We start from the raw sequence: 24,655 nt of genomic DNA, 5'->3' as shown, positions 1-24,655 counted from the left end.
GAGTAATAAATTACCACGAATTAGCAGCTTTAAACAATACCCTTTTATTAAGTCACGGTTCTGTAGCTCACAAGTCTGGCATGGCATGATTGGATTCTCTGCTTAGGCTGAAATCACTGGTCTTTCTTTACACCAGGTGCGCTGACAGGTATTTTAACTGTTCTATTTTCATCTGGATCTTGGGGTCATCTTGGAAACTCATTTCTGTTATTGACAGAATTCAATTCCTTTTGGTTGCAGGACTGAAGTTTCCATTTCCTTGCTTGTTGTCAGCTGGGGCCACTCTCGGCTTGCAGAGGCCACCTGTATTTCTTGTTAAAAGGTCCCATCCATCTTCAAGTCAGCAACAGCCTAACAAATTCTTTTCCTGCCTCAAATCTCTTTGACTTCCCTGTTAACAGCTTGTTTTAAAGGGCTTATGTGATTAGATCGGGCCTACCTGGATAATCTTGCTTTTGCCATTTAATGTAACATAATTGAGGTGTGGTGTCTCATCATCTTCACAGTCCTGTGGATTAGAGTAGGAATTCTAATAGTACCGTGTTTAGAATTCCTTTTTAAAAATAGCTTTACTGAGATATAATTCGCATACCATAATTCACCCTTATAAAGTGACTTCTATATTCAGTTATGCATCCTTTCCCCCAAAAGAAACCCATACCTATTATATTAGCAGTCCCCTTTCCTACCAGCCTCTGGCAACCACTAATCTACTTTCAGTTTCTACAGATTGGTCTACTCTGGACATTTCATATAAATGGAATCATACACGTGGCTTTTGCAACTGGCTTCTCTCACTTTGATTTCAAGATCATCCATGTTGCAGGATCAGTACTTCATTCCTTTTTATGGATAAATTTTTTTTTTGTTATATGGATATATCACATTTTATATATCATCAATTGATGGACGTTGAGTTGTTTTCACTTTCGACAATTATGAATAATGCAGCTATGAACATTTGTCTGCAAGTGTTTTCATGTAAATATCTTTTCATTTCTCTTGGAGAAATGAAATCCAGAAAAGGAATCCAAAAATGGAATTGCTGGGACATATGGTAACTCTAATCTTTTGAGGAAGTGCCAGACTAGTTTTCAAAGCTGCTGTGCCATTTTACATTTTACATCCCCACCAGCAGTGTATAATATCTCCATACCCTCACCAACAATTGCTGTATCTGTCTTTTTGACTATAACGATCTTAGTGGGTATGAAGTGAAATCTCATTATGGTTTTGATTTGTATTTACCTAATGGCTAATGGTGATAATCATCTTTATGTGTGCTCACTGGCCATTTGTGTATCTTTGGAGAAATGTGTACCCTGATCCTTTAAAATTGAATTATTTGTCTTTTATTGAGTTGTAAGAGTTCTTTGCAGATCTGTAAGTCCCTTTTCATATATATGATTTACAAATATCCTCTCCTATTTTTTTGGATTGTTTTGTCACTGTCTTGACTGTATCCTTAAAAGCACATTTTAAATTTTGATTAAGCCCTTTTTCTTTTGTCGCTTATGCTTTTGTGATATGTAAGAATTCAGTGCCTAATTCAAGGTCACTTTAAAAAGTAACCTAAGGCCTGTTTTCTTCCAAGAGTCTTATGGTTTTGGCTGTTACATGTAGGTCTAAGATACTTTTGGAGTTAATTTTTGTATATCATTTGAGGTAGAGGTCCAATTTCATTATTTTACATGTGGAAATCTAGAACCATTTGTTGGAAAACTATTTTTTCCCATTGAGAAGTCTTAACATATTTGTCAAAAATCAATGAATTAGGCTGAGTGCAGTGCCTCACACCTGTAATCCTAGCACTTTGGGAGGCCGAGGCAGGTGGATCATGAGGTCCGGAGATCAAGACCATCCTGGCTAACATCCTGGTGAAACCCTGTCTCTAACAAAAATACAAAAAATTCGCCGGGTGTGGTGGCAGGCACCTGGAGTCCCAGCTGCTCAGGAGGCTGAAGCAGGAGAATGGCCAGAACCCAGGAGGCAGAGCTTGCAGTAAGCTGAGATCATGCCACTGCACTCCAGCCTGGGCAACAGAGTGAGACTCCGTCTCAAAAAAAAAAAAAAAAATCAATGAATCATAAATATGATGTTTATTTTGGACTTTCAATCTTATTTCATCCATCTAGATTTCTATTTTATGCCACAACCACCCTGAAGACAACTGTGGTTTTAAATTTTTAAAATTGTAGTAAAATACACATAACATAAAATCCATCATTTTGGTCAATTTTAAGTGTACAGTTAAGTGGCATAAAGTACATTCACACGGCTGTACAAACATCACCAGAACTTTTCCATCATCTCAAATATAGTATAGGGAAATGTGAGTAAGAGGAACTTTTTTCCTGTTTTGGAAAGAAAAGTTTGTTTTGGCTACTCTGGGTCTCTTGCATTTCTATATTATATTTTAGGATTAAATCAGCTTCTCGATTTCTACAAAACAGACAGTTGAGATTTTGATGGAAACTGTAGATCTGAGATTTGTAGATCAATTTGGGGAGTAACAGATTTTAACAATATTAACTCTTCCAATCCATAAGCATGGTATGCCTTCTTATTTATTTTGGTCTTCTTCAATTTCTTTCCACAGTCTTATGTACTTTTCATGGACATCTTGTGTTAATTTATTCCTATTTTATTTTATTTATTTATTTTTGAGATAGGGTCTCACTCTTGTCGCCTGGGCTGGAGTGCTGTGATATGATCATAGTTCACTGTAGCTTCAAACTCCTGGGCTCAAGTGATCCTCCTGTCTCAGCCTCCTGAGTAGCTAGGACTAAGGCATGCACCACTACACATGGCTAATTTAAAAATATTTTATAAAGACTATGTTGCCCAGGCTGGTCTGCAACTCCTGGTTTCAAGCAATCCTCTCACTTTGGCCTCCCAGTGTTGGGATTACAGGTGTAAGCCACTGTGCCAGCTACATCTTATTCTTTTTGATACTATTATAAATTAAATTGTTCTCTTAGTTTTATTTTTGTATTGTTCATTGCTGGTGTATAGGTTTTTTCTTTTTTTGTGGATTCCTTAGGACTTTTTATATACGAGATCATGTCATCGGCAAACAGATAGTTTAATTTCTTCCTTTTCAACTGGATGTCTTTATTTCATTTTCTTGCCTAATGCCCTAGCTAGAAACTCCAGTACAATGTTGAAGAGAAGTGATAAAAGTGGAATTCTTGCTGTGCATAAAAGAGTGAACATAGCAGGCCTGAGACAATAATCCTTAGAAAGGCCTGCCAATCAGGCTGCCAAAATCCTTTTGTTGTAATGAATCATAGCCATGAGTAGGACTATCTCCTGAGTCCTGTAATCCTTGCATCAAATCATTGAATCTGGTGTGATCTTGGGGAACCCTAATACAATTTTTGTTCCTGATTTTAAGGGGAAAGCTGCCAGTCTTTCACCATTACATATGATGTTAGATGTGGGCTTTTCATAGACGTCCTTTATCAGGTTGTCTAGGTCCTTTATCCTATCCTATTTCTAGTTTGGTTTTTTTTTTTTTTAATCAAGAAAGGATGTTAGATTTTGTCAAGTGCTTTTTCTTTAAGATGATTATGCAGTTTTTGTCTTATTCCATTCGTAAGTTGTATTATATTAATTGATTTTTTTTTAAGTTTCTTTTTTTTTAGTGACACAGTCTTGCTATGTTGCCCAGCTGCACTTGTACTGGACTCTAGTGACCCTCCCACCACAGCCTCCCCAGTAGCTAGAACTAAAGATATGGGCTGCCCTGCCCAGCTATTAATTGATTTTCGTATGTTAAAACCACGCATTCCTAAATCACACTTGGTCTTGGACTTCTTCTATTAAAAGAGACACACATTTTAAAAATCAACCGAACAAATACATAATTTCAAGTAGTGAAAGTGCTATAGGGATAAAAGAAAAAGCAGGGTAAGGAAAGAGAGAGCAAGAAAGACGGTGGTTATTCAAACTATATTCAGGGAAGGTTTCTCTGAAGCGATGACATTTGATCAGAGATCTGAATGACCTGAAGAAGTGAGACATTCAGAGAAAGATAATTCCAGGTGCAAGGACTAGCAAATTGCAAAAGCCTTGAAGCAGGAACCCTCTTAGTGTGTTTAAGATACAGCTAGAAGGCCATGTGGGCAAAAGAGTGGAAATAAAGTCAGAAAGAGATTAGAGCAGCTCATACAGGGGCTTGCAGGTCATGGTACAGACATTTGGATTTATTGTAATTGTGATGGGAAGGCAGTGAAGCATGGTTTTCAGCCTTCTTAAAAGACCTTTCTCCTCCTTGGTTTTCTGGCTAAACTCCCATATGTCTCTCAAAATCTAGCATCATCTCCTCTGTGACATGTTCTTTAACATCCCTGATAAGATCAGTCCCTTCCTCTGTGACATCTCTGAGTAACAGCAGATTACTGATCTCTCTTCACACTCCTAGGGCCCTCATTTGTTTATTTTTTCACAGAACTGTGTTTTTTTCATATTTTAACCTCACAGTCTAACATAGTGGTGAGTACTAAAGAAACGTTTGATAGGCCAAGCGCGGTGGCTCACACCTGTAATCCCAGCACTTTGGGAGGTCGAGGCGGGTGGATCACCTGAGGTCAGGAGTTCGAGACCAGCCTGGCCAACATGGTGGAACCCCCGTCTCTACTAAAAATACAAAAAATTAGCTGGGCGAGGCAGGAGAATTGCTTGAACCAGGGAGGCGCAGGTTGCAGTGAGCCGAGATCGCGCCATTGCACTCCAGCCTGGCCCACAAGAGCAAAACTGTCTCAAAAAACAAACAAAGAAATGTTCGATAAAAGAAACACTCTAAGTCATTCAGTGGTGCAAGGCTGGAATCCTTTCAGACCCGAAGTAGTTGTCGCCCTGGCAGGTCGGGTGCATCACTTCTCTCAGAGAAAGGGCTTGGGTCTCGGGGAGAATGCCCTGGCTGAGAATGCCTCCTAGGGGGAGATCCAACCTCCCAGCCGTCAGGTGCTTGCTGTGTTCCCTTTGCACGACTTTGTACGTCCTTCCAGGGTGGGACCTTGGGTGGCGGTAAGTGGAGGAACCTTCAGGCTTCCCAGTTTTGCCTCCGAACACTCCTGGCAAACACTTCCAAGGCCTAATCACAAACCCAGGTCCCCCATTTTCCTCCGTAACAACGGAAATCACAACAGCGATGTCCACTCCTGTTCAGGGGCCAGCGTCGCGCCGTCCACCCCACACCTCATCCCTCCACTCCTCCTTCCTTCTCCTCCACACCCTCTCGGCACCGTGCCCCCACCCCTCACCTAGGATGCGCGTGATGCCCAGGGTGAGCTTCTCCAGGTGCGGCTTGCTGCAGCCCAGCCCCGGGGGCGACGCTTCCTCCTCCATGGCTCGCGAACCCGATCCGCGCGCGGCGGGAGCGGGTAGAGGACCGGACCCCGCCTCAGCGCCGAGGCCAAGTTCATGGCATGCCGGGAACTGTAGTTCTCGGCGCCTGAGAGCGCGGCGCAGTGATGATAGGGGCCCGGGGTTGGTCTGACAGCAGCAGCTCCGCGGGGCGCCGATTCCCGCGGCCCCGCCCGGTGCCCCACACCGCACCTCCGGGACGCAGCTTCCCTTTCGCTCCGACCCTCTCGCCTCGCAAGGGCCGGCCGCGCAGGAGGGGGCGGGCCTCTGCGTGGTGCGGCCAATCGGGACCGAGCCTGCAGGCCGAGGCGTGGCGGCCCCGGCTCGACGCCCCGAGTGGCGGTTGTTTCAAGATGGCGGACGTGGCGGGCCCCTCCCGCCCCGGTGCCGCGGCGTTCTGGAGCCGGGACTGTATCCTTTGCCCGCCTGACAGGGGGCGCCGGCGCCCTCCACGGGGCGGCGAGCGGCGAGCCGTCGCGTGGCAGTCTGAGAGCGGAGGAGAAGCTCCGAACTAACCCCGGGGACGAGGACGTGCTGCTCGGCCTCAGTCTAGGTGCTGGGCTTTCCCCTTGCTTGGGTGTTAGGTGGCCGAGAGACTGGTACTGTCTCCAGGTGCGGGGACACGGCGCAGATGCTTCCCAGCCCTCACTAGCGGTGAGCTCGAGAAAGCCTAGAGTCCAGGCTCAGCCTGGAGCTGGGAGGGCCCTCCGAGATCCCTCTGCCCACCCTCTCAGAGTGCCCCCACGCTGACTGTGCGAAACGAGCTCGAGGTTAAGGGAGGAGTGGGTGTTGGCTGGACAGGGAGCCTTTTTGTTTAGTCTGCGTTGGTAGGAACAAGTCAGGACCTTGTCGGACTTCAAAGGCCCTCCAGTGATGATATATTTTAATACTGGGATTTTAGGAGAGGTTTGGAGCTTGGTTACTGGGATGTGGTCTGGTGGTGCTGGTTACTGCGTAAGATGGGAATCATTGTGCCTGCAAGTATTGCTGACTTACGTGTAGGGTGTGGGTCACTGGCAGTCATTGAAGTTCTTGGATCGTTGTGAGGTGGAGAAGCAGTGGAACTTTTTAGTCCGGTGGTAGTATTACCAGTTCAGCGGCAGTGATGAGATGTTTGTGTGACAGGAGTGTTTTTTTCCCTGGAATAGGTAGACTTTTATCGCTTGAGCTTTGGTCCTGATAATTTACTTCACGTTCCTTAGAGGGGTTACTGGAGAGAGGGAGGGCAGTCAGTGTTACTGAGCGCTTGCAGAGGCAGCTCTTTTTCTGTTGGTTAGGATTGGTGATGGCTTTATTTGAGGCGTTGCTGTCACCTTTGGTAGAATCACTCTTTGGGCATTCTTCTTAGCTCCCGGTGAAACTTCCAAAACTGTGTTATCAACTCCTCTGTTGAGTTACTAGGATTAGTGTCTTGTGTAGAGAGAGGGATATGTTTGTATTCTGTGCTGCTCGTGTTTAGTGTTTGCACTTACTAGACCGTTGCACTTACTTACCATTTGTCTCTGATAGGTTGGTGAAAAGGAAATGAAATCATGTACATACACTGTGGATGAGAGCATACTAGTGCAGTGTGCAAATTAAACATTTTTTCCTTTACCTATCAGAAGAGAATATGTACACTGTGGACAACTGGGCTGAATTAGGAAGTTAGGAAATTGGGATAAGTCTTTTCTCAAGAAACGCTGCTTCTGCATTGACAGGATTTTGTGATGGAGGAGATACTTGAAGATTATTAGCTTATAGCATCCTATGGTATTGTTCAAATATAGAATCAATGGTTGGGGGGAACAAGCTATTGCAGTGGGACTGAATAAGTTAATTAATAGATATATGGACTGAACTTATGCTCTTGGTCTTCGCACCCAGTACTTTCACTTACTCATGTAGTTATATCACTCCCTGTTTTATGTAGAAGTCGTATATACCCCCTTATCTCCTGTATTCTGACTCCCAACATTTAATGTAAAATATTTGTCTTCTCATTGATAGTGAGGAATTGAAATTGTACAGGGGAAAAATGGTGGTGATTATATCCTATAAGATCTAATTCAGATGTATGAAAGGAATTGCAAGGTTACTAGTGTCACCTTTTCCCCCAGTCTGTTCCACATAATGACCAGTTAACAGCGAGCCTCAGATATTTTCATTTTAAATCTCCCTAGAGAATGTCACTGTAAGCAATGTCAAATGTAAATTTGTTACTATTTGCTGAAAAGCATAGTGATAGTTATTCATCATTTGATTTAGCTACATGTCTTTGGATCTTGATCCCTTTGTCATATTGATTATTTCCCAGACCACCCTAGAGCCTTTATAGTAGAATTTTCAATAGAAAAAGACCAAAAAGTATGTACCTATAATCTGGTATTCTTTTCACATTATTGAAAAAAGATTTTCAATACTTCACGTAAACAAATAGAGAAATGTGATGGAGAGATTTCTTAGTCCTTGATGTTTCCATTATGAGAGGACAGATCATCTGTGACTGAATGCCCCCCCGCTTTTTTTTTAACTGTTGTGCTTGTGAGTTATGCATCTCCTGCACAGTGTGATTCAGCAGTGCTGTTTTGCATAAGGTATGTTTTAGTACCTCATGTGTAAACAATGAGTGTGTGGGGTTGTCATTTTATGGGTTAAATCTTCCAGCAAAATATGCTCCTTCAGTTTAAGTTGCCTTTGACCTTCGTTACAGTTCCTAGTAATGTCAGAATGAGTTAGTGTTTCAGCAGTACCTAAATTTGACTGCTTAAATGCACTCAAGTGTATTACCATTAGCAATATCAGGGACTTGATATTAAAAAATATGAACTGCAAGTTACTTGGTCAAAACATAACAATATAATCTCTACTGTTGAGTTTTCAAATGGAAACAAAGACTTTATGTTGTGGTAAAAATAATACCCAGAAAGTCTCTGTGGTTGAAAGTAATTACATATACATGTATTGCTGGTAAAACTCAGCAAATTAAGAGTAGAATGGGCCGTACTGAGCTTATTTCCTTCAAATCCTGGAGGTCTGGAATAGAGGTACATCTTCCTCTCTACCACTTCTGCCTGGGTTTCTAATTACAGTTAGCCCTCTGTATCTGCTGATTCATTGAAATGTGGATGGAAAATATTTAAGAAAAAAAAAAGAAATAGCACAACAACAACAACAAAAACCAAATTAAACTATACAATTTAACTATTTATATAGCATGTACATTGTTTTAGGTATTATAAATAATCTAGAAATGACCCACTAGTAGGGCCACTATACATTTGGTATATAATGTGTCTGACTTCCCCATAAAATATACATTTGTTGGGAAATTCTACATTTGAAGGAGGTAAATATTTGGGTTCTTAATATAATGAGATGAAAATACATTACAAATTATTAGAAAGGATAGAGGCAATTTCAGATATCCTTATTTTAAAAAATTGAAGTTGTGTATTTAGAGTTTTATATAGTCGAAAAGAAGTTTGGCATGGATGTAGCTGAAAGTAAAAGATTTTGTTGGCCGGTTGCGGTGGCTCACACCTGTAATACCAACACTTTGGGAAGCCAAGGCAGGTGGATCACGAGGTCATTAGTTCAAGACCAGTCTGGCCAACGTGATGAAACTCCCGTCTCTACTAAAACTACAAAAAAATTAGCTGGGCTTGGTGGCGGGTGCCTGTAATTCCAGCTGCTTGGGAGGCTGAGGCAGAGAATTGCTTGAACCTGGGAGGTGGAGGTTGCGGTGAGCTGAGATCACACCACTACACTCCAGCCTGAGCAACACAGCAAGACTCTGTCTCAAAAAAAAAAAAAAGTTTTGTTTGCATATTTTGAATCAGAGAAAAATAACATTGAAGGTTGTTGGACAATGCCTCATAAAATTAAATAAATACTAATTTTATTCTTTCATAGATGGAGCCAGACATTCTTTTATGTTTGAGAGTACAACACTGAACAAAATAAAACATAAGTCATCACCTTCTTGGTGCTTACATTTTAGTGAGATGAGATTAGGTCATGGATAAGGAAAATACATGTTCAGTGATTATTGGTGCTGTGGAGAAAAAATAAAGCAGGAAAGAGACAGTTAGTAGGGGAGGTAGGTAGGTTGTGGGAAGAGAGAGTTTTGCAATTTCAGGTACCTATATGGTTAGGAAGTGAAAGCTTCAATCAGAAGGTGACATGACATGACATGTGACATTAAGTCCTAAAGTGAGCCATGAAGATATTTGGGGAAAGAGCTTCCTGGGTAGAATAAATCATACATGCAGAAGCTATAAGGTAGGAGCTTGCATAGCTCGTTAACAATTTTAAGAAAGCCAGGAATGAGTGAGAGGAATAGTAGTAGGGAGTGAGATCAGAGATGTAACAAGTTATAGGCATCAGATCTTGAGCATGGTAGGCTGTTGTTAATACTTTGGCTTTTAATCTAAATTAGAAATGACGTAAGTATTAAAATGATCATTCTAACCACTGTGTAAAAAAATAGGCTGTTAAGGGAACATGCCCAGAAGTGACAGAGAGCAGTTAGGAGCTTATTGCAATAATTCTGGGAGAGGAAGAGTTGAGTTGGATCAAGGTGACAGTTGAAAATGGTGTGTTACAATCATAGCCTTTCTAAATTTCTCCCTTTGAAACTCATAATGGTTCTTTTTGTCTTAAATTTCTTCTACTTTTAAATAGTAGGGCTTCTTGGGATATTTTATGAATGCACTGTAGAAGATTGAATAATGTCTTTGTGTTTGCATGATTGACTTGCCCTCAGCATTTTTTCTTCAAAGCTAAAAACCATCTTGAAATTATTTACTCTTCAGAATTGTCAGTTCCCCAATATGACCAAACTGGTGCACTTAACTTTTTGTTTACAAAAGGAAAGGCAAAGAAAAGGAACCTAATAGTAGAGTATATATTGCAGGGTAACCCACTTGAGAGTGGATAAAAGTTTCATGGAACAAGACCTTCCAAGATTTTATAAGATGTGTAGTTGTAAATATATAAAGGTGAATTTTAGAGAATATTAATTTTGTTACATTTAATTCAATTACTTTGCTTTCTAACTTTGTTTTAATTCAATTACTTTGCTTTCTAACTTTGTTTTAAAAGTTAGTTATAAATTCCCAGGTCAAAAGAAATTATGAATTATAAGAGTTATACAGAACAGAAATGGCATTTGGATGCTGGATAATATTGTATTTTCCTTCATGTTCTCCTGCATAGTTTCTGATGAAGAACAATCAGTAGTGTATGTTCCAGGTATGATTTTCTATGTTAAAATTTGGGAAGCTCACTTTGGTCCTTAAATGTTAGAAGAAAATAAAGCTATCAGAACAGTGTTGCAGGTATAACTAACTGGATGCAGAGCAGTACATCAAAACCTAAAATTTGTTTTTTGAATATTTGGCATAGCCCTATTGAGGTTTGAAATACTGGCTTATCTTTGGGATTGGCTGGCCCAATCAGCTTTTAACGAACTTGTAGAACATTTCATGTGGTAAGGGGCAAAGATTCTTCTCTTATTTTTTCTTTTACAAATAATAGCCAAATTTAATATTTCAAAGAAAAGTATGACCGCTGCTTGATACAGGGTATATGTAAGAGACACTTTGAGTTTAATGGTTGTAACTAGATGGTAGTAAAGCAACTATTGAAGGCACCCTCATTATATAGGGTGAAAAATATAGATTTCCCCTAAGTTAACGTATATTTGGCATATTGTAATTTATTGGTTTTAATGTGACTTATGAACATTAACAGTATCCTTTACAAATATTTCAGTTAAGCTGGACATGGTTGCTTGATCCTGTAGTTCCAGCTACTCCAGAGGCTGAGGCGGGAGGATTGCTTGAGCCCAGGAATTCGAGTCCAGCCTGGATAAACATAGGAAGACCCTGTCTCTTTAAAAAAATAAAATAAAACAAATTTCAATTCAATCTTTAGTATATTTCTTTAAAACATATTCTTTTATGATTCATATAGTAAGAGCTTTAAAATTAAGTTTATAAAGTATAAGGAGAGTTTCTTCCATCACGTCCCTTAAAGTAGAGGATTCCAAGGAAGCAGGTGATGGGGGAGGCTTTAAGATAATAGGATATAATTTTGAAATCTTGTTTAATGGAAATCCTTAGGCATTTCTACTGAAGGAAATGTCAGATCAAGACACAAGCTGACAAGTCCAAAAGCTGATGTTAAACTTAAGACTTCCAGGGCGACTGATGCTTCAATCTCTATGGAGTCCTTAAAAGGCACAGGAGATTCAGTAGATGAACAGGTTAGTATTTTTTTAGTCTTTTTTTTCCTTGTTCTCCAGTCTTTATGAGTGCTGACCAAAAAGGGTAGAAGAACCTTTGGAAGTATACTAGGTGATAAACAAACATTCTTAAAAAGGGAATTCCAGGATCCTTTGATGATGCCAAGTTTGAGCCTAAATTATCTAGATTACTCAAGGGTTTTGCTCTAAAACATATGACTTGCTTTGAGCATTAGCCATGATGATGTATTATCTTGATATGTCTCAAAAGAACTACCTTCTGATCTGTGTGGCGTTAGTAAATCAAACTGACAAGAATTGCTTTTTTAATTAGGCATCCTTTTTGATTTTTATTCTTGTGAATTTATTTGATGGATGAACCCTTTTACATAAGAAAGATACATTATTAAAGAAAATTAGCCCTTATTATTTCCCTCAGTTGGAAAATAGTATCATAAAGATTATAACTTTTGAATCTTTATGTTATCTTTATCTTTCTTACTATTACTATGCCACATTATTGATTTATCCCTTGTAAAGATGAGGGACAAATCAATGTCTGGGCATATTAATAGTATCGGTGCATTCCTTTGGCACATGTCCTATCTGACCAGTTTATTTTACTTTAATTTTTGTTATGTTTACCCTCTGCAACCAGAGTTGTTCAGTACCACTTCACACTCACTAGGATGTCTACACAAAACATGTATATAAATGTTCTGGAATCTATAACCTGTGGACCAAATCCTTCTCCTGCCTGTTTTATAAATAACTGTTTTTTTGGAATACAACTGTGCTCATTGTTTTACATAATTGTCTATGGCTGCTTTTGTGTTACAATGGCAGAGTTGCTACAGAGACTGCGTGCCAACAAGCTAAAAACATTTGCTATCAGACCTTTTATAGAAAACTTTTTTTAGTCTGTGAATTATGTTCTCAAAGATATTTCCAGTGTGTCTTTTATTACTACGGGATTTTACTGTGATTGAGTCAAAAGGCCTACTTTATGTTACTTGTACCAGTGTACTCACTTCACACTAGGGTGTGAATAGTTGAATTTGCAAGTTTTTATCAAAAAAAGTTAAAAATGTTTTTTCACATAATTATTGATTTGTTTTACATTGAACAATAGCCTTCTTTTAGATTAAGTTCATGTTTTTGTCCTATTGGCTGTAACTTTGGATTGGATTATTTCAGTGGCTTCTTTAGAGATTATAGTATACATCTTTAATTTATCATAGCCTATTATCAAGTGATACTTTCCCACATCACCTATAGTTTAAGGACCTTTCAACATTGTACTTTATTTCTCCCTTCCTGACTTTTTTGATATTGTTGTCATACATTTTACTTGTATGCACAGACCCCAAAACATGTATTACTTTTGCTTTAAATAGTTAACTGTCTTTTTTTTTCAAATTGAGATGTAATTTGCATGTAAAATTCACCCTTTTAAGTGTACGATTTATTATTTTGATTTTGTGTGTGTTTATATTCACAGAGTTGTGGCTCCATCACCACAGTCTATTTTCAAAACATTTTTATCACTCTAGGAAGAACCCCTATACCAATTAGCAGGCACTCCTCATTACCTAGTCATTTCAGCCCCTAGCAAACACTAATCTGCTTTCAGTCTCTGTAGATTTGCTTGTTATTGATGTTGCATATAAAAGGAAATCATATAATATGTTGCCTTTTGTGACTGGCTTCTTTGATTTAGCGTAATGATTTCAAGGTTTATCTATGCTGTATCATTACTTTATTCCTTTTTATGTCTGAATATACATTTTGTTTATCAATTTATCAGTCAGTGGACATGTTCAACTTTTTAGCTGTTATGAATAATTCTGCCATGAACATGCATATACACATTTTTGTGTAGACATATGTTTTCAGTTCTCTTGTGTATATACCTATAAGTAAATTGCTGTGTCATGTAATTTTATGTTTAACCTTTTGACAAAAATTCCAAACTATTTTTTAAAGTGGTTACACCATGTTACATTTGACTAGCACTGTATGAGGATTCAGATTTCTTCACATTCTTGCCAACATTTATGTCTGTGTTTTTTGAGGATGGCCATCCTAGTGGATGTGAAGTGGTATTTCAGTGTGATTTTGATTTGCATTTCCCTAGTGACTAAATGATGATGAGCATGTTTTTATGTGCTTCTTGGCTATTTGTATATCTTCTTCAGACAAGTATCTAGTCATGTCCTTTTTTAACTGGGTTACTTGTCTTTGCTCTGTTAAATTATGAGTTCTTTCTAAATTCCATCTACAAGTCCCTTATCAGATACATTATGTGCTAATATTTTTTCTCATTCTATGCATTGCCTTTTCACTTTTTTATTGTTGTTCTTTGAAGCACAGAAGTTTAAAATTTTGATGAAAACTTCATCAATTTATCTAGTGTTTTGTCTCCTTTGCTTTGGTGTCATATCTGAGAAATTGTTGCCTAATCCAAGGTCACAAATATTTGTGCCTACATTTTTTTCTAAGAGTTTTAAAGGTTTAGCTCCTGTATTTAGTTCTCATTCCATTTTGAGTTAATTTTTATATATGGTGTGAGGTGGTAGCTTAACTTTATTCCTTTGCATGTAGCTATCCAGTTGTCCCAGCATTTGTTAAAAAAACTGTCCTTTCCCCTTTGCATTTCTCAGCACCCTTGTCAAATATCTGTTGACCATAAGTGCAAGGGTTTATTTCTGGACTCTCTGTATTCTGTTCCATTGATTTATATTTTTATTTTTGGAATTAGGAAGTATAAGTCCTCCAACTTCTTCTTTTTCAAGATTGTTTTGGCTATTTTGGGTCCCTCTGTTTCCGTAGGCATTATAGAGTCAGGAAATGTTTTATACTTTTTGATGTTATTAGAAACACAGTTGTTTTTGAATTTCCCTGTTGGATTGTTTATTGCTAGTGTATAGAATTCAGTTGATTTGTGAATTGATCTTGTATCCTGCAACTTTATCAAACTATTTCTAATCCAATAGTTCTTTTGTGAATTCCTTACCATTTTCTCTATATAAGATGAAGTTGTCTGTGAATAGAGATAGTTTACATATTCTTATTGGATGCCTTTATTCCATTTTGGATGCATTTTATTTTAATTGCCTTTTAAAGAAATTTTACAAATGCACCAGAAGTCTTTTAAATCTACTCATGTAGTTACAATTAGAAATCTCGTGATTTCATTCTTTTGCATGTATCCAGATTTCCTAAAAGACTTCCTTTAACATTGGTTCAGGTATACTAGGAAATAATTTTTTTAGCTCATGTATGCCTGAAAAGTCTTTATTTCTCTTTTCTTTTAAAAGATATTTTACTGGTTATAAAATTCTGAGTTGATAGTTTTATTCATTTAGTGCTTTAAAGATGTTGTTGCACTGTTTCCTGGCTTGTATTGTTTTGAGAAGTTGGCTGTCATTTTATTCCTCTTTATTTTGTGTATGTGTGTGTTTAAATTTGGCTGCTTTTAAGATTTTTTTCTTATCACTGGTTTTGAGCAATTTGGTTACAGTATACACTGGAGTAATTTTTTTTTCTTTTTTGAGATAGAATGTTGCTCTGTTGCCCAGGCTAGAGTGCAACCTCCGCTTCCCAGGTTCAAGTGATTCTCCTACCTCAGCCTCCTGAGTAGCTGGGATTATAGGCACGCACCACCACACCCGGCTAATTTTTGTATTTTTAGTAGAGATGGGGTTTCACCATGTTGGTCAGGCTGATCTTGAACTCCTGACCTCGTTATCTGCCCGCCTCGGCCTCCCAAAGTGCTGGAATTACAGGCATGAGCCATCATGCCCAACCTAACTTGGAGTAATTTTTTAAGTATCTGTTTTGTTTGAGGTTTGTTGAGCTTTTTGGAACTGTGGGTTTATAGTTTTCATCAAATTGAGAAATGTTTCAGCCATTGTTTCTCCAGATATTTTTGTGCTTCCCTCTCTTTCTAGTGACCTTAGTTACAAAATATTAGGCCTTTTGAAGGTACCCTCTCAGCTCTCTGATCCTCTGTTCATATTTTTTTCATTAAATTTTTTTTTTATCCTTGGATAGTTTGTATTGCTGTTGCTGTGTCTTCAAATTCATTAACCTTCTGCAATGTCTAACCTGCCACTAATGTCATCCAGTGTATTTTTCATATGAAACAATGTAGTTTTATCTCTAGAAATTCAGTTTTGGTCTCTTATTTTTATTTACACCTTCCATGTCGCATTTGACATGCTTTCTTCTAGGTTCTTGAACATATGAAACACAGTTATAATAATTGTTTCAATATTCTTGACTATGAGTTCTATCATCCAAGTCATTTGTGGGTAGGTTTCAATTGAGCAATTTTTCTCCTAATTATAGGCTGTATTTTTCTGCTTCTTTGCCTGCTTGGTTGTTTTTTATTAGATGTCACAAGACAGTGTGCATTTTGCCTTTTTGGGTTCTGAGACAGTGATAAGTTATTTGGAAGTAATTTGATTCTTTCCAAGCTTGGTTTTGAGCTTTTAAAGGTGGTGCCAGAGCAGCTTTTAGTTTAGGGGTAATTTTGCCCATTGTAGGGCATACCCTTTTGAATACTCTTCCTGATGCCCCTTAAATTACAAGGTTTTCCACTCTGGTTGGTGGGAACAGACTGTTCTCCTATGCTGTATTAGCTACAGACATTGTTTCCACTGTTCATTTTCGACTTTTTCCCTGGGATGAGTAGTTTTCTCACATACATATGCTGGTCAGTGCTCAGTAGCTGATGCAAAGGGATTATAAAGATCCCTGGAGCTCTCCTATACAGCTCTATCCTTGCCATTACTTTGCCCTGCAAACGCTAGAAACCTTGGCTTTCCTGGACTCCCAGCTGTATCTTTTCAACTCAGGAAGATTGCTGGGCTCTGTCTGGGTTTACCGACCTTAGCCCTGAAAACTCTTCACAGCAGTTAGCTGGGACAGTTGTAGGGCTCACCTTGTTTGGCTCTGCAGTTCCAGTGATCATAATTCTGTGTTGCCTGCTATCCAATGAAAACTATTGTTTCCTGTCTTTTGTCAGGTTTTTGTTTTGTTTTCTGAAACTAGGGTAAATCTGGTTCCTGTTACTCCATCTGGGCTAGAAGAGGATGTCTTACATAGGGGGTATGTGTGTCTGTGTATGCTTTTTCTTAAGACTAGAAATGGTGATGTGCATTTTTTTTCCCTTTTTTTCATTGAAGAGCATGTCTTGAGATTTTTTTTTTTTTTTTTTGACAGAGTCTCGCTTTATAGCCTAGGTGAAGTGGTGCGATCTCGGCTCACTGCAACCTCTGCCTCCCGGGTTCTGATTCAAGCAATTTTCATGCCTCAGCTTCCCAACTAGCTGGGATTACAGGAATGCACCACCATGCCCAGCTGATTTTTGTATAAATAGAGACAGGGTTTCACCATGTTGACCAGGCTGGTCTTGAACTCCTGACCTCGTGATCCACCCACGTCGGCCTCCCAAAGTGCTGGGATTACAGGCGTGAGCCACCACGCCTGGCCATCTTGTGATTTTTTCTGCATGTAGTCTTTGTTGGTATTGATGTTCAGTATCCTTAATTCATTAGGATTTCACAGTGGTAATTAGGTCAGTTCAAGTCTTCTGGGAAGCAGACCGCAAGATGGAATTAGAAATGGAAGACATTTAATGAAGGAAAAGCCTATAAAGCATAAAGAGTAGAATGAGCAGGAATAGAAAAGGGGAGTTTTCAGATTTCACTACAGTCTGGCACCTGTGACAGGAGAGGAAAAGAAGGAAGATTGACTAGGAAGAACCTCAGACTTCAGATTGCCGTGCAATCTGAGATAGTGTCCATTTTGCTAGTGAGGAACCCCAGAGCAAGTACTGACTTTTGAGGATGCCATTTGGATCAGAAATAGCTCAGTTCTAATGTCTCTACTGTTCCCAGTCATTGGCATTGGCATGAACACTGCAGTGGATCCCAGAGGTTTGGCAACTGGAGACTGTTAGCTGATTATACTCTGCAGCAAGTTCCTCTCTTTTGTGGCCATATTGCTTTATTTTTCACAGTTAAGCCTACTATTCATCAGGAAGTAATATGCACGTGTAGTGTAAAGTAAGGGTCACAGTTCATTGCAATTCAGAGGAGAAAAAAATCTTCTTCCCAATAGATGGTGTTGGGCCCATAGACTGCCAGTACTGGGTCAATAGACTGTCAGTTTTGGCCCAACACCATCTATTGGGAAGAGGATTCTTTTTCTCCTCTGAATTGCGATGATGCCGTTGTTCTCAGTCAAGTGACTGTAGATATGTGGCCTTTCCTTATCATGTCTTCTTCTTTGGTAATTCCTATTCTGAACTTTATGTTTATAATTCTTTTGTTTTTCTATATCAGGGGTTGGCAGACTTTTTCTGTAAATTGGACAGATAGTAAATACTTTAGCTTTTGCAGGCCATAATATTTGTCTCAACAACTCAACTCTGCCACAGTAGCATTAAAAGAGCCATGAGCAATATGCAAATGAATGAGCATGGCTGTGTTTTAATAAACCTTTGTTTACAAAAACAGGCAGTGGGCCAGATTGGGCTTGCAGCCATGGTTTACCAAGCCCTATCCTATAGTGTAAATACATTTTTTTTGAAACAGTGTTTAATTTCATATATATTTGGAACTTTATATAAATGAGCTCATGTCCATTTGTATTGTGTGATTTGCTTTTTTATTTCATATTATGTTTATGAGATTTTTTTTTTTTTTTTTTTTTTTTTTTTTTTTCCCCTCTATGGCTCTTCCAATGTTATGTGAGATTTCTTTATGTTGTATGTAGTTATATTTCATTTCTTTTCACTGATGTCTCAGGGTTTAGTCAGTTATTTTAACTTAGAATATTTTAAAGAAAAAATTATTGAATAGTGCTAGAGAACCAAAAAGGCAAAAAGGGAACATTAAGGTAGCATGAAAGTAGTAACTGTAAGAAACAACCACAATCTCTAGAACTGGATGAGAGGGCAGAATAAGTTGGAATTATTGAAACTTAAAAGCTTAGAGGAGGGGCCCCTTAAAGCTGCAACTTGGACCTCTGGTGATGGGACACTAACCTGGCTGGTACTGACATTCCTGAGGAGGCCTGATAAAGGCTGGTTCTGTAAGGGCTGGAAAAAATTGCAAACTGGAATCAGCAGTACTTGCCAGGGTAAGGAACTCAGGGGTGACACTGTCAGTAACAGGAAGGAAATATCCTTCATTCTTTCTTCCTGGTCTTCATCTAGTTCTTTGTGTTGGTAGGTTCAAGAGAGCACCAGGTGGCAAAGGAGAAATGGTGTTTCCAGAGTCTTAGCCTTAACACTCAAAGCAGAGGATGGAAGGGTAGTTTTGAGGGGGAAAGTTAGTAGCATAGCTGCTAGTACCTCTAGATTTTCATTGTATCAATATGCCAGCCACAGTTTTACTATTCTCTGGTTAATAGACATTTGTGTTTTCAGATTTTTGCTGTTGTAAACACAATGCCGCTAATTTTTTTTGCCTAGGTACAAAGATTTCTCTTTTGTTCTTTTACTCAGTGCATCACTAATGAAATGCCTTTTCATGGGTTATCGGCAACTTCTTCCATTGCCAAATCCATTGCCTTCTTCCTCCAGTCTATCTGTCTTTTTTGATCATTAGCACTGTTGAACCCACACCGTTCTTGAAACTTTTTCTTTCTTGTTTTCTCCTACAATGTTATATGCTTCTGATTCTCCACTTGTCCTTTCAAATGCCACTTTAAATTAAATTAAAATCCAATTACTTAAATTGAAATTAAAATCAAATGCCAATTTTCTTGGACTTGTAGATGATTTTTAAAATACTGTTTTCTTAATTTTAAATACATAGTTATTAATGAAAATTTAAAACATAGAAAAGTATAAAGAATAATAAAAAAATCTCAACATTGTCCATAATACCATACAACTGACTTTTAAATCTTTATGATTTTCTCTAGCTTGAAAGCTAGACCTACCTTTCCAGCTTCCTGCCTAGACATTTCCACGTGAATGGCTTGCTGGCATCTTACATTGAGCATTTCTAAAACTGAACTTATTTTATCTTCTTTTCTCCATTTTTTTCCTACTCTCTTTCCCACCTTCGGCTATTACTATTTCCAGAATTCACTTTAGGGATTTTCAGTTATTCTTGGCTACTTGAGGTAATTGGACTAACTTAACTTTGGTGGTTGTGCAAATGCCAAGGATTGTATCTCCTTCCTTTTACATGTTACCTACGATTCCTTCATGACTTCCTGAGTTTATGTCTCTTTAAGGACTCCTCTTAATGATGCTGAGGTACCGGGGAAAACTTTTTGTAGCACAAAAGATTAGAATAATATGGCGTTTAAAGAGCATAGACTCTGGAACCTGTGTTTGAGTCTTGATTCTGCTGTGTAATTGCTATAATCCTGGATACGTACCCTTAAAGTAGAATAGGAATAGTAACTATTAATACTCAATAGCATTGTTATGCAAATAAAATGGAATAGTAAGTACAAAGTACTTAACGACATTCCTGGCATGCAGTGAGCACTAGATGTAATTGTTAGCTATTGCTATTATTACTCTTTGGTTTAGTAGTCTTTGGGGTGAACATGAGGATATTTTGAATGCTTAGTAACTGGTGCCTCTGCTGCTGTTAGTATACCCTTAAGCAGCGTGGGGACTATGGCGTAATAACAGTTCTCAGTATCTTCTGTTGAGTGTTTGTTTCTATGACATTCACAAAGGGAAAGTTGTTTCCCTAATACACCCTAGTATTTAAGTGGGGGACATCTGCGTTTAGTTTCTTTCTGTTTGCTTCTCTGTGTAAATCTCATGAAGTGTCCTAGTGGACAGTCAGTTCCTTAGCCTGTTTTTAGTTCACAGTAGGTTTAAATTGAAACAGGTAGATAGTGTTCCACCAGATAAAAGATATCTAAGAAATTTCACCTTGAACCTAGGTTTCTCGAAAAGACTTTAAAATTGGCTTTAGAAAAGTGTAACTAAATTTTTTTTTTTTTTTTTAAGAATTCCTGCAGGGGAGAAATAAAGAGTGCATCACTGAAGGATTTATGTCTTGAAGACAAAAGACGCATTGCAAACTTAATTAAAGAATTGGCCAGGTGAGATAAAACTTTATATGAAATGACTTATTATACAAAAGACAATTCTGATTGAAAACAGAAAATTGCAAATGTATTTTGATGACGTAATATCTTTGATCTTATGGTAGCAAAGAGTTTTAGAAAAAAGACATTCTGTGATGCCAGAATCCCCCCAAAAAGGTTAAAAAACAAGCATCAAAAGCAAACTACTTTCCAATTTACATTTTCTTATTTACTTAACTTTCCAAATTTTTTGATGCAAAGATTTGTAGCAGTCCTCTATTAAGGGAAGTTTTGGAAACTACTGTTGAAGTAGATTGATATTGTTGTAACCAGAGGCATAGCAGTTACCTTTGATTTTTCGTCGGCACCTGAAGAAAAAATATTTCACTCCCAAGACTATCTGTTGTTGCCTTGCTAACTCCTAATGCTTTTCAATTAATGGATTTTGAATTTTGATAATGATATTTCTTAGCTCTTTGGGAGTACTATTCCAGTTTATTAATGATGTGTATGAGACACATCTACTTTGTACGTGTAATTTCTTTGTCAGATATACATCCCCAGTTTTGGGGGGTCTTAAAAAGTACTTAATAAATGAAGGTATCTGTAGAGAAATGGATGAAAATAAATTGTAAAAGTTAAATTTATGGAGAGACCATAAAAGTTGATAAAATAGTACTACTTTTTGTCATTGAATTGCAAATAAAGATAACAATATTAGGTATGTTTTGAATGTATTTTGTGTTGAAGCCTTGACATAAAGTTTGTAGAGGCTTTTAAAAAGACTGAAGTTAAAAAATTACCTTACTCTAAATCATAGAATCATGAGTATCAAAGATGACTATAAAAAAGTGATGTTTTGGAAGCCAGAATATATGGTGTGAGAATTCAAAGTACATGCCTTAGTCTGAATTTGATATGCTACCTGAGATAAGTAGTGATCTCTTTCATTAGAATTCTTTGGCTGTCCTACTTTCTAAAGTAGAGTTTTCATTAACTTCAGTGTTCTTTTATTGGGAAAACATTTCATTGTTATCCTCAGTATTTGAAGATGATGTTCTTGTGAGGCTATTTAATACATAACAAGTCCTTTGATGAGGAGTTATTAAATATGTTTTGATGGTATTGAAAAGCTATTGCTATTTGTTTGACTCTGTTTGTTAATGGTCCTAAGTTGCCATTATTGTCCTGCTGACCCATTTTGTTTGAGCTGCCAAGCTTGGAGAATACCTGAAATATTAGAGCATGTCATTTTGGTATTTAATAACCCTCTACTTCCTATAAAATATACTAGGTTTTCTTTTTTTGTAATTTCTTTGTAGAAGGTCAGTGTGTTAATACAAGGTCAGTGTTAGTAAAAATCTGCTTGTACTGCTAAAGAATCCCATTATTACTATATTTACTGTTAACATACAAGTATATGGGAATAATGTGTTCTTGATTTCTTAAAATTTGCTGAGTTTCCTCTATTGGATATTTCAGTCTACTTTGTCTACTTTTGTCTACTCATACTTTGAAATGTTTTCTTCGCTTTTTTGTTTTTTTATTTGTAAGACTGTTCGATTGACGTGGGAATGTAGAGAACAGAATCTCATATAAAGCAGTGGCAACAAAACATTTCCAGTTTTTATATTCTTTTCCCTCTGAATTTTCAATCTGGTTTGAAATAGTTAAATATACTTATATCTCTTTTATCTTAAAAGTGCTCCTTTCCTTATATATTTCCCCCTAGTCACTGCCTTCTTTGCATTACAAGACATAACCTTTTTTCTAGAAAGAATAGTCTATATTATTTTCTACTCTGTTGCATTTTATTTTTTTATCAAGCATACTTGCTTGCTTATCAATCTGTTTATTTATAAATATGTCAAAGTGCAAATTGCATGCAATAACATGAACCAATTTTAAGTGTAGATTTCAATGAGTTTTGACAAATGTAAGATATACAAGATTTCCTTTTCATGATATACAGCATTTATGTTACTCCAAATAGTTTCCTCTAGACCTTTTATAGTCTGTTTTCCCTTTCTCCCCCATCCCAGTTAGTTTTCCCTTTCTCCCCCATCCCAGGCAACCATTAATATAGTTTCCATTATTATAGTTTAGTTTTACATGTTCTGGTACACCACATAAATGGCCACACAGTATATACTCTTTTACTGTCTTTTTTCCCTCTACCTAATGGTTTGGATGGGGGGTGGTAAAATACACCTAGCGTAAAATTTACCATCATAACCGTTTTTAAGTGTACAGTTCATGGCATTAAGTACATTCACAGTGCTGTGCAACCATCTCTACCATCCATCTCCAGAACTTTATCATCACAAACTGAAACTGTACCCATTCAATAATACCTCCTCCTTCTCCTTTCCTTCTTGCCCCTAGTAATAACTTCTCTGTGTGTCTCTATAAATTTGAGTAATCTAGGTAACTCATGTAAGTGAAATCATACAATATTTGACCTCTGTGTCTGGCTTATTTTACAGCATAATGTTTTTAGTTGTTTTCAAGTTGTTGTGTATGAGTGTTCATTTTTTATTGTTGAATAGTATTTCATCATATGCCCATACTTTAATTTGTTTATCTCTTCATCTATTAATGGGCATTTGGGTTCTTTAGATTGTTGCCTTTTATGAATGAAGCTTCCATAAACATTCATGTACAAGTTTTGCATGAACATAATTATTTTCTTCAGCAAATACTGAATTATATGTTAAGTATGTCTATAACTTTGTAAGAAACTTCCAAACCGCTTCCCAATGTGATTGTGCCAATTCGCATTTCCACTAGCAACTTACGTGAATTCCATTATGCTGTATACTCATCAACTCTTGGTATTGTCATTTTAAATTTTAGCCCTTCGAATGAGTATAGTGGTTTCTCCTTGTAGAATTAATTACTGTTTCCCTGGTAACTAATGTGATTATTGGTGTGATAATCACATTATAATAATGTGACTAATGTGTCATTCTTCCTTTGTGAAGTGTCTGTCAAATCTTTTTCCCCTATTTTTCACCCATCATATTCTCTTCTTAATATTGAGGTATTAGAGTTCTTTATATGTTCTGTACGTGAGTTGTCAAATATGCATTTTATTCTCAGTCTGCAGCTTCCTTTATAATTATCTTAATGTTTTCGATAAAATTTTGGATCTTGACAAAGTTCGATTTATCAATTTTTTCCTTTCGTGGTCCGTGTTTTTAGTGCTCTGTGTATGAAATCCTGCCCATCACAAATTGCAAAGATTTTTTTTTTCTATGTTAGAAAAGACTTCCTACAGAATTACCTTAGCCTCCTTGTCAAACTCAATTGAACATATATGCATGGTTTATTTCTGGACTTTCTGTTTCATTCACTGATGTGTATGTCTATTCTTATGCCAACACTGTACTAACTTGATTAATTTTGTAGTGTCTTAAAATCAGGTAAATCCTTTAGCTTTGTTCTTATTTTTGAAAATTGTTTTGACTCTTTGAGGTCCTTTGCATTTCATTGTAAATTTTAGAATCAGCTTGTCAATTTCTAACAGAAAATTGTTTCCTGGAGTTTTAGATGAAGTGTTTTGGACATACAGATCAATTTGAAGAAAACTAACATTATTGAGTCTTCCAGTTCACAAAAGTTATTTATTTAAATTTTCTATAATTTTCTAGGCAGAGATATGTAATTTTCAGGTTACAGGTTTTGTTATATGTATCCTAAAGTTTTTTTTGTGGCTTTTATACTATTGTAAATGGTGTTATTTAAAATTTTATTATACATTCAATTTTCAATTTTTTGATTGCTCATTTGAAAAAATAGATTTTTAAACATATATTGACTTGGTATCCTTCAACCTTTTAAAATTTGCTTGTTACAGTCACTTTTTGGTAGAATCCTTTGGATTTTGCACATAAAAGATGTCATCTACAAATAAAAACAGTTTTGCTTTTTTCCTTTCCAATCCATAGATGCTTTTTTTTTTTTTTTTTTTTTTTTTTT

The 24,655-nt window shown here is 37.3% G+C and overlaps 2 protein-coding genes across 15 annotated transcripts in view; one reads left to right on the top strand and one right to left on the bottom strand.

Moving 5' to 3' along the window:
* The window catches only part of TPGS2 (tubulin polyglutamylase complex subunit 2), a 42,986-nt gene extending 37,185 nt beyond the window's left edge, over positions 1–5,801 (bottom strand). For 3 of the 7 annotated variants that reach the window (XM_017873996.1, XM_017873989.1, XM_017873994.1), the window contains exon 1: positions 5,268–5,801. In XM_017873996.1, coding sequence (XP_017729485.1) covers positions 5,268–5,352 — 85 coding nt within the window. In that variant the 5' untranslated portion in view covers positions 5,353–5,801. Of the gene's footprint in view, positions 1–439; positions 509–5,267 lie in introns of all 7 variants that reach the window. The other 4 variants (XM_017873998.1, XM_017873991.1, XM_017873990.1 and 1 more) reach the window with 2 other exon arrangements.
* Positions 5,462–24,655, top strand: part of KIAA1328 (KIAA1328 ortholog) — a 400,177-nt gene continuing 380,983 nt past the window's right edge. For 2 of the 8 annotated variants that reach the window (XM_017873982.1, XM_017873981.1), the window contains exons 1-4: positions 5,462–5,781; positions 10,570–10,605; positions 11,478–11,620; positions 20,595–20,689. In XM_017873982.1, the coding sequence (XP_017729471.1) occupies positions 5,478–5,781; positions 10,570–10,605; positions 11,478–11,620; positions 20,595–20,689 (578 nt within the window). In that variant the 5' untranslated portion in view covers positions 5,462–5,477. The other 6 variants (XM_017873986.1, XM_017873987.1, XM_017873985.1 and 3 more) reach the window with 6 other exon arrangements.

The sequence above is a fragment of the Rhinopithecus bieti genome, unplaced genomic scaffold (genome assembly GCF_001698545.2).
Source record: "Rhinopithecus bieti isolate Rb0 unplaced genomic scaffold, ASM169854v2 scaffold_5260, whole genome shotgun sequence".
Taxonomy (NCBI): domain Eukaryota; kingdom Metazoa; phylum Chordata; class Mammalia; order Primates; family Cercopithecidae; genus Rhinopithecus; species Rhinopithecus bieti.
Note: the sequence above shows the minus strand (reverse complement) of the source record. Positions and strands in the feature narration are given on the sequence as shown.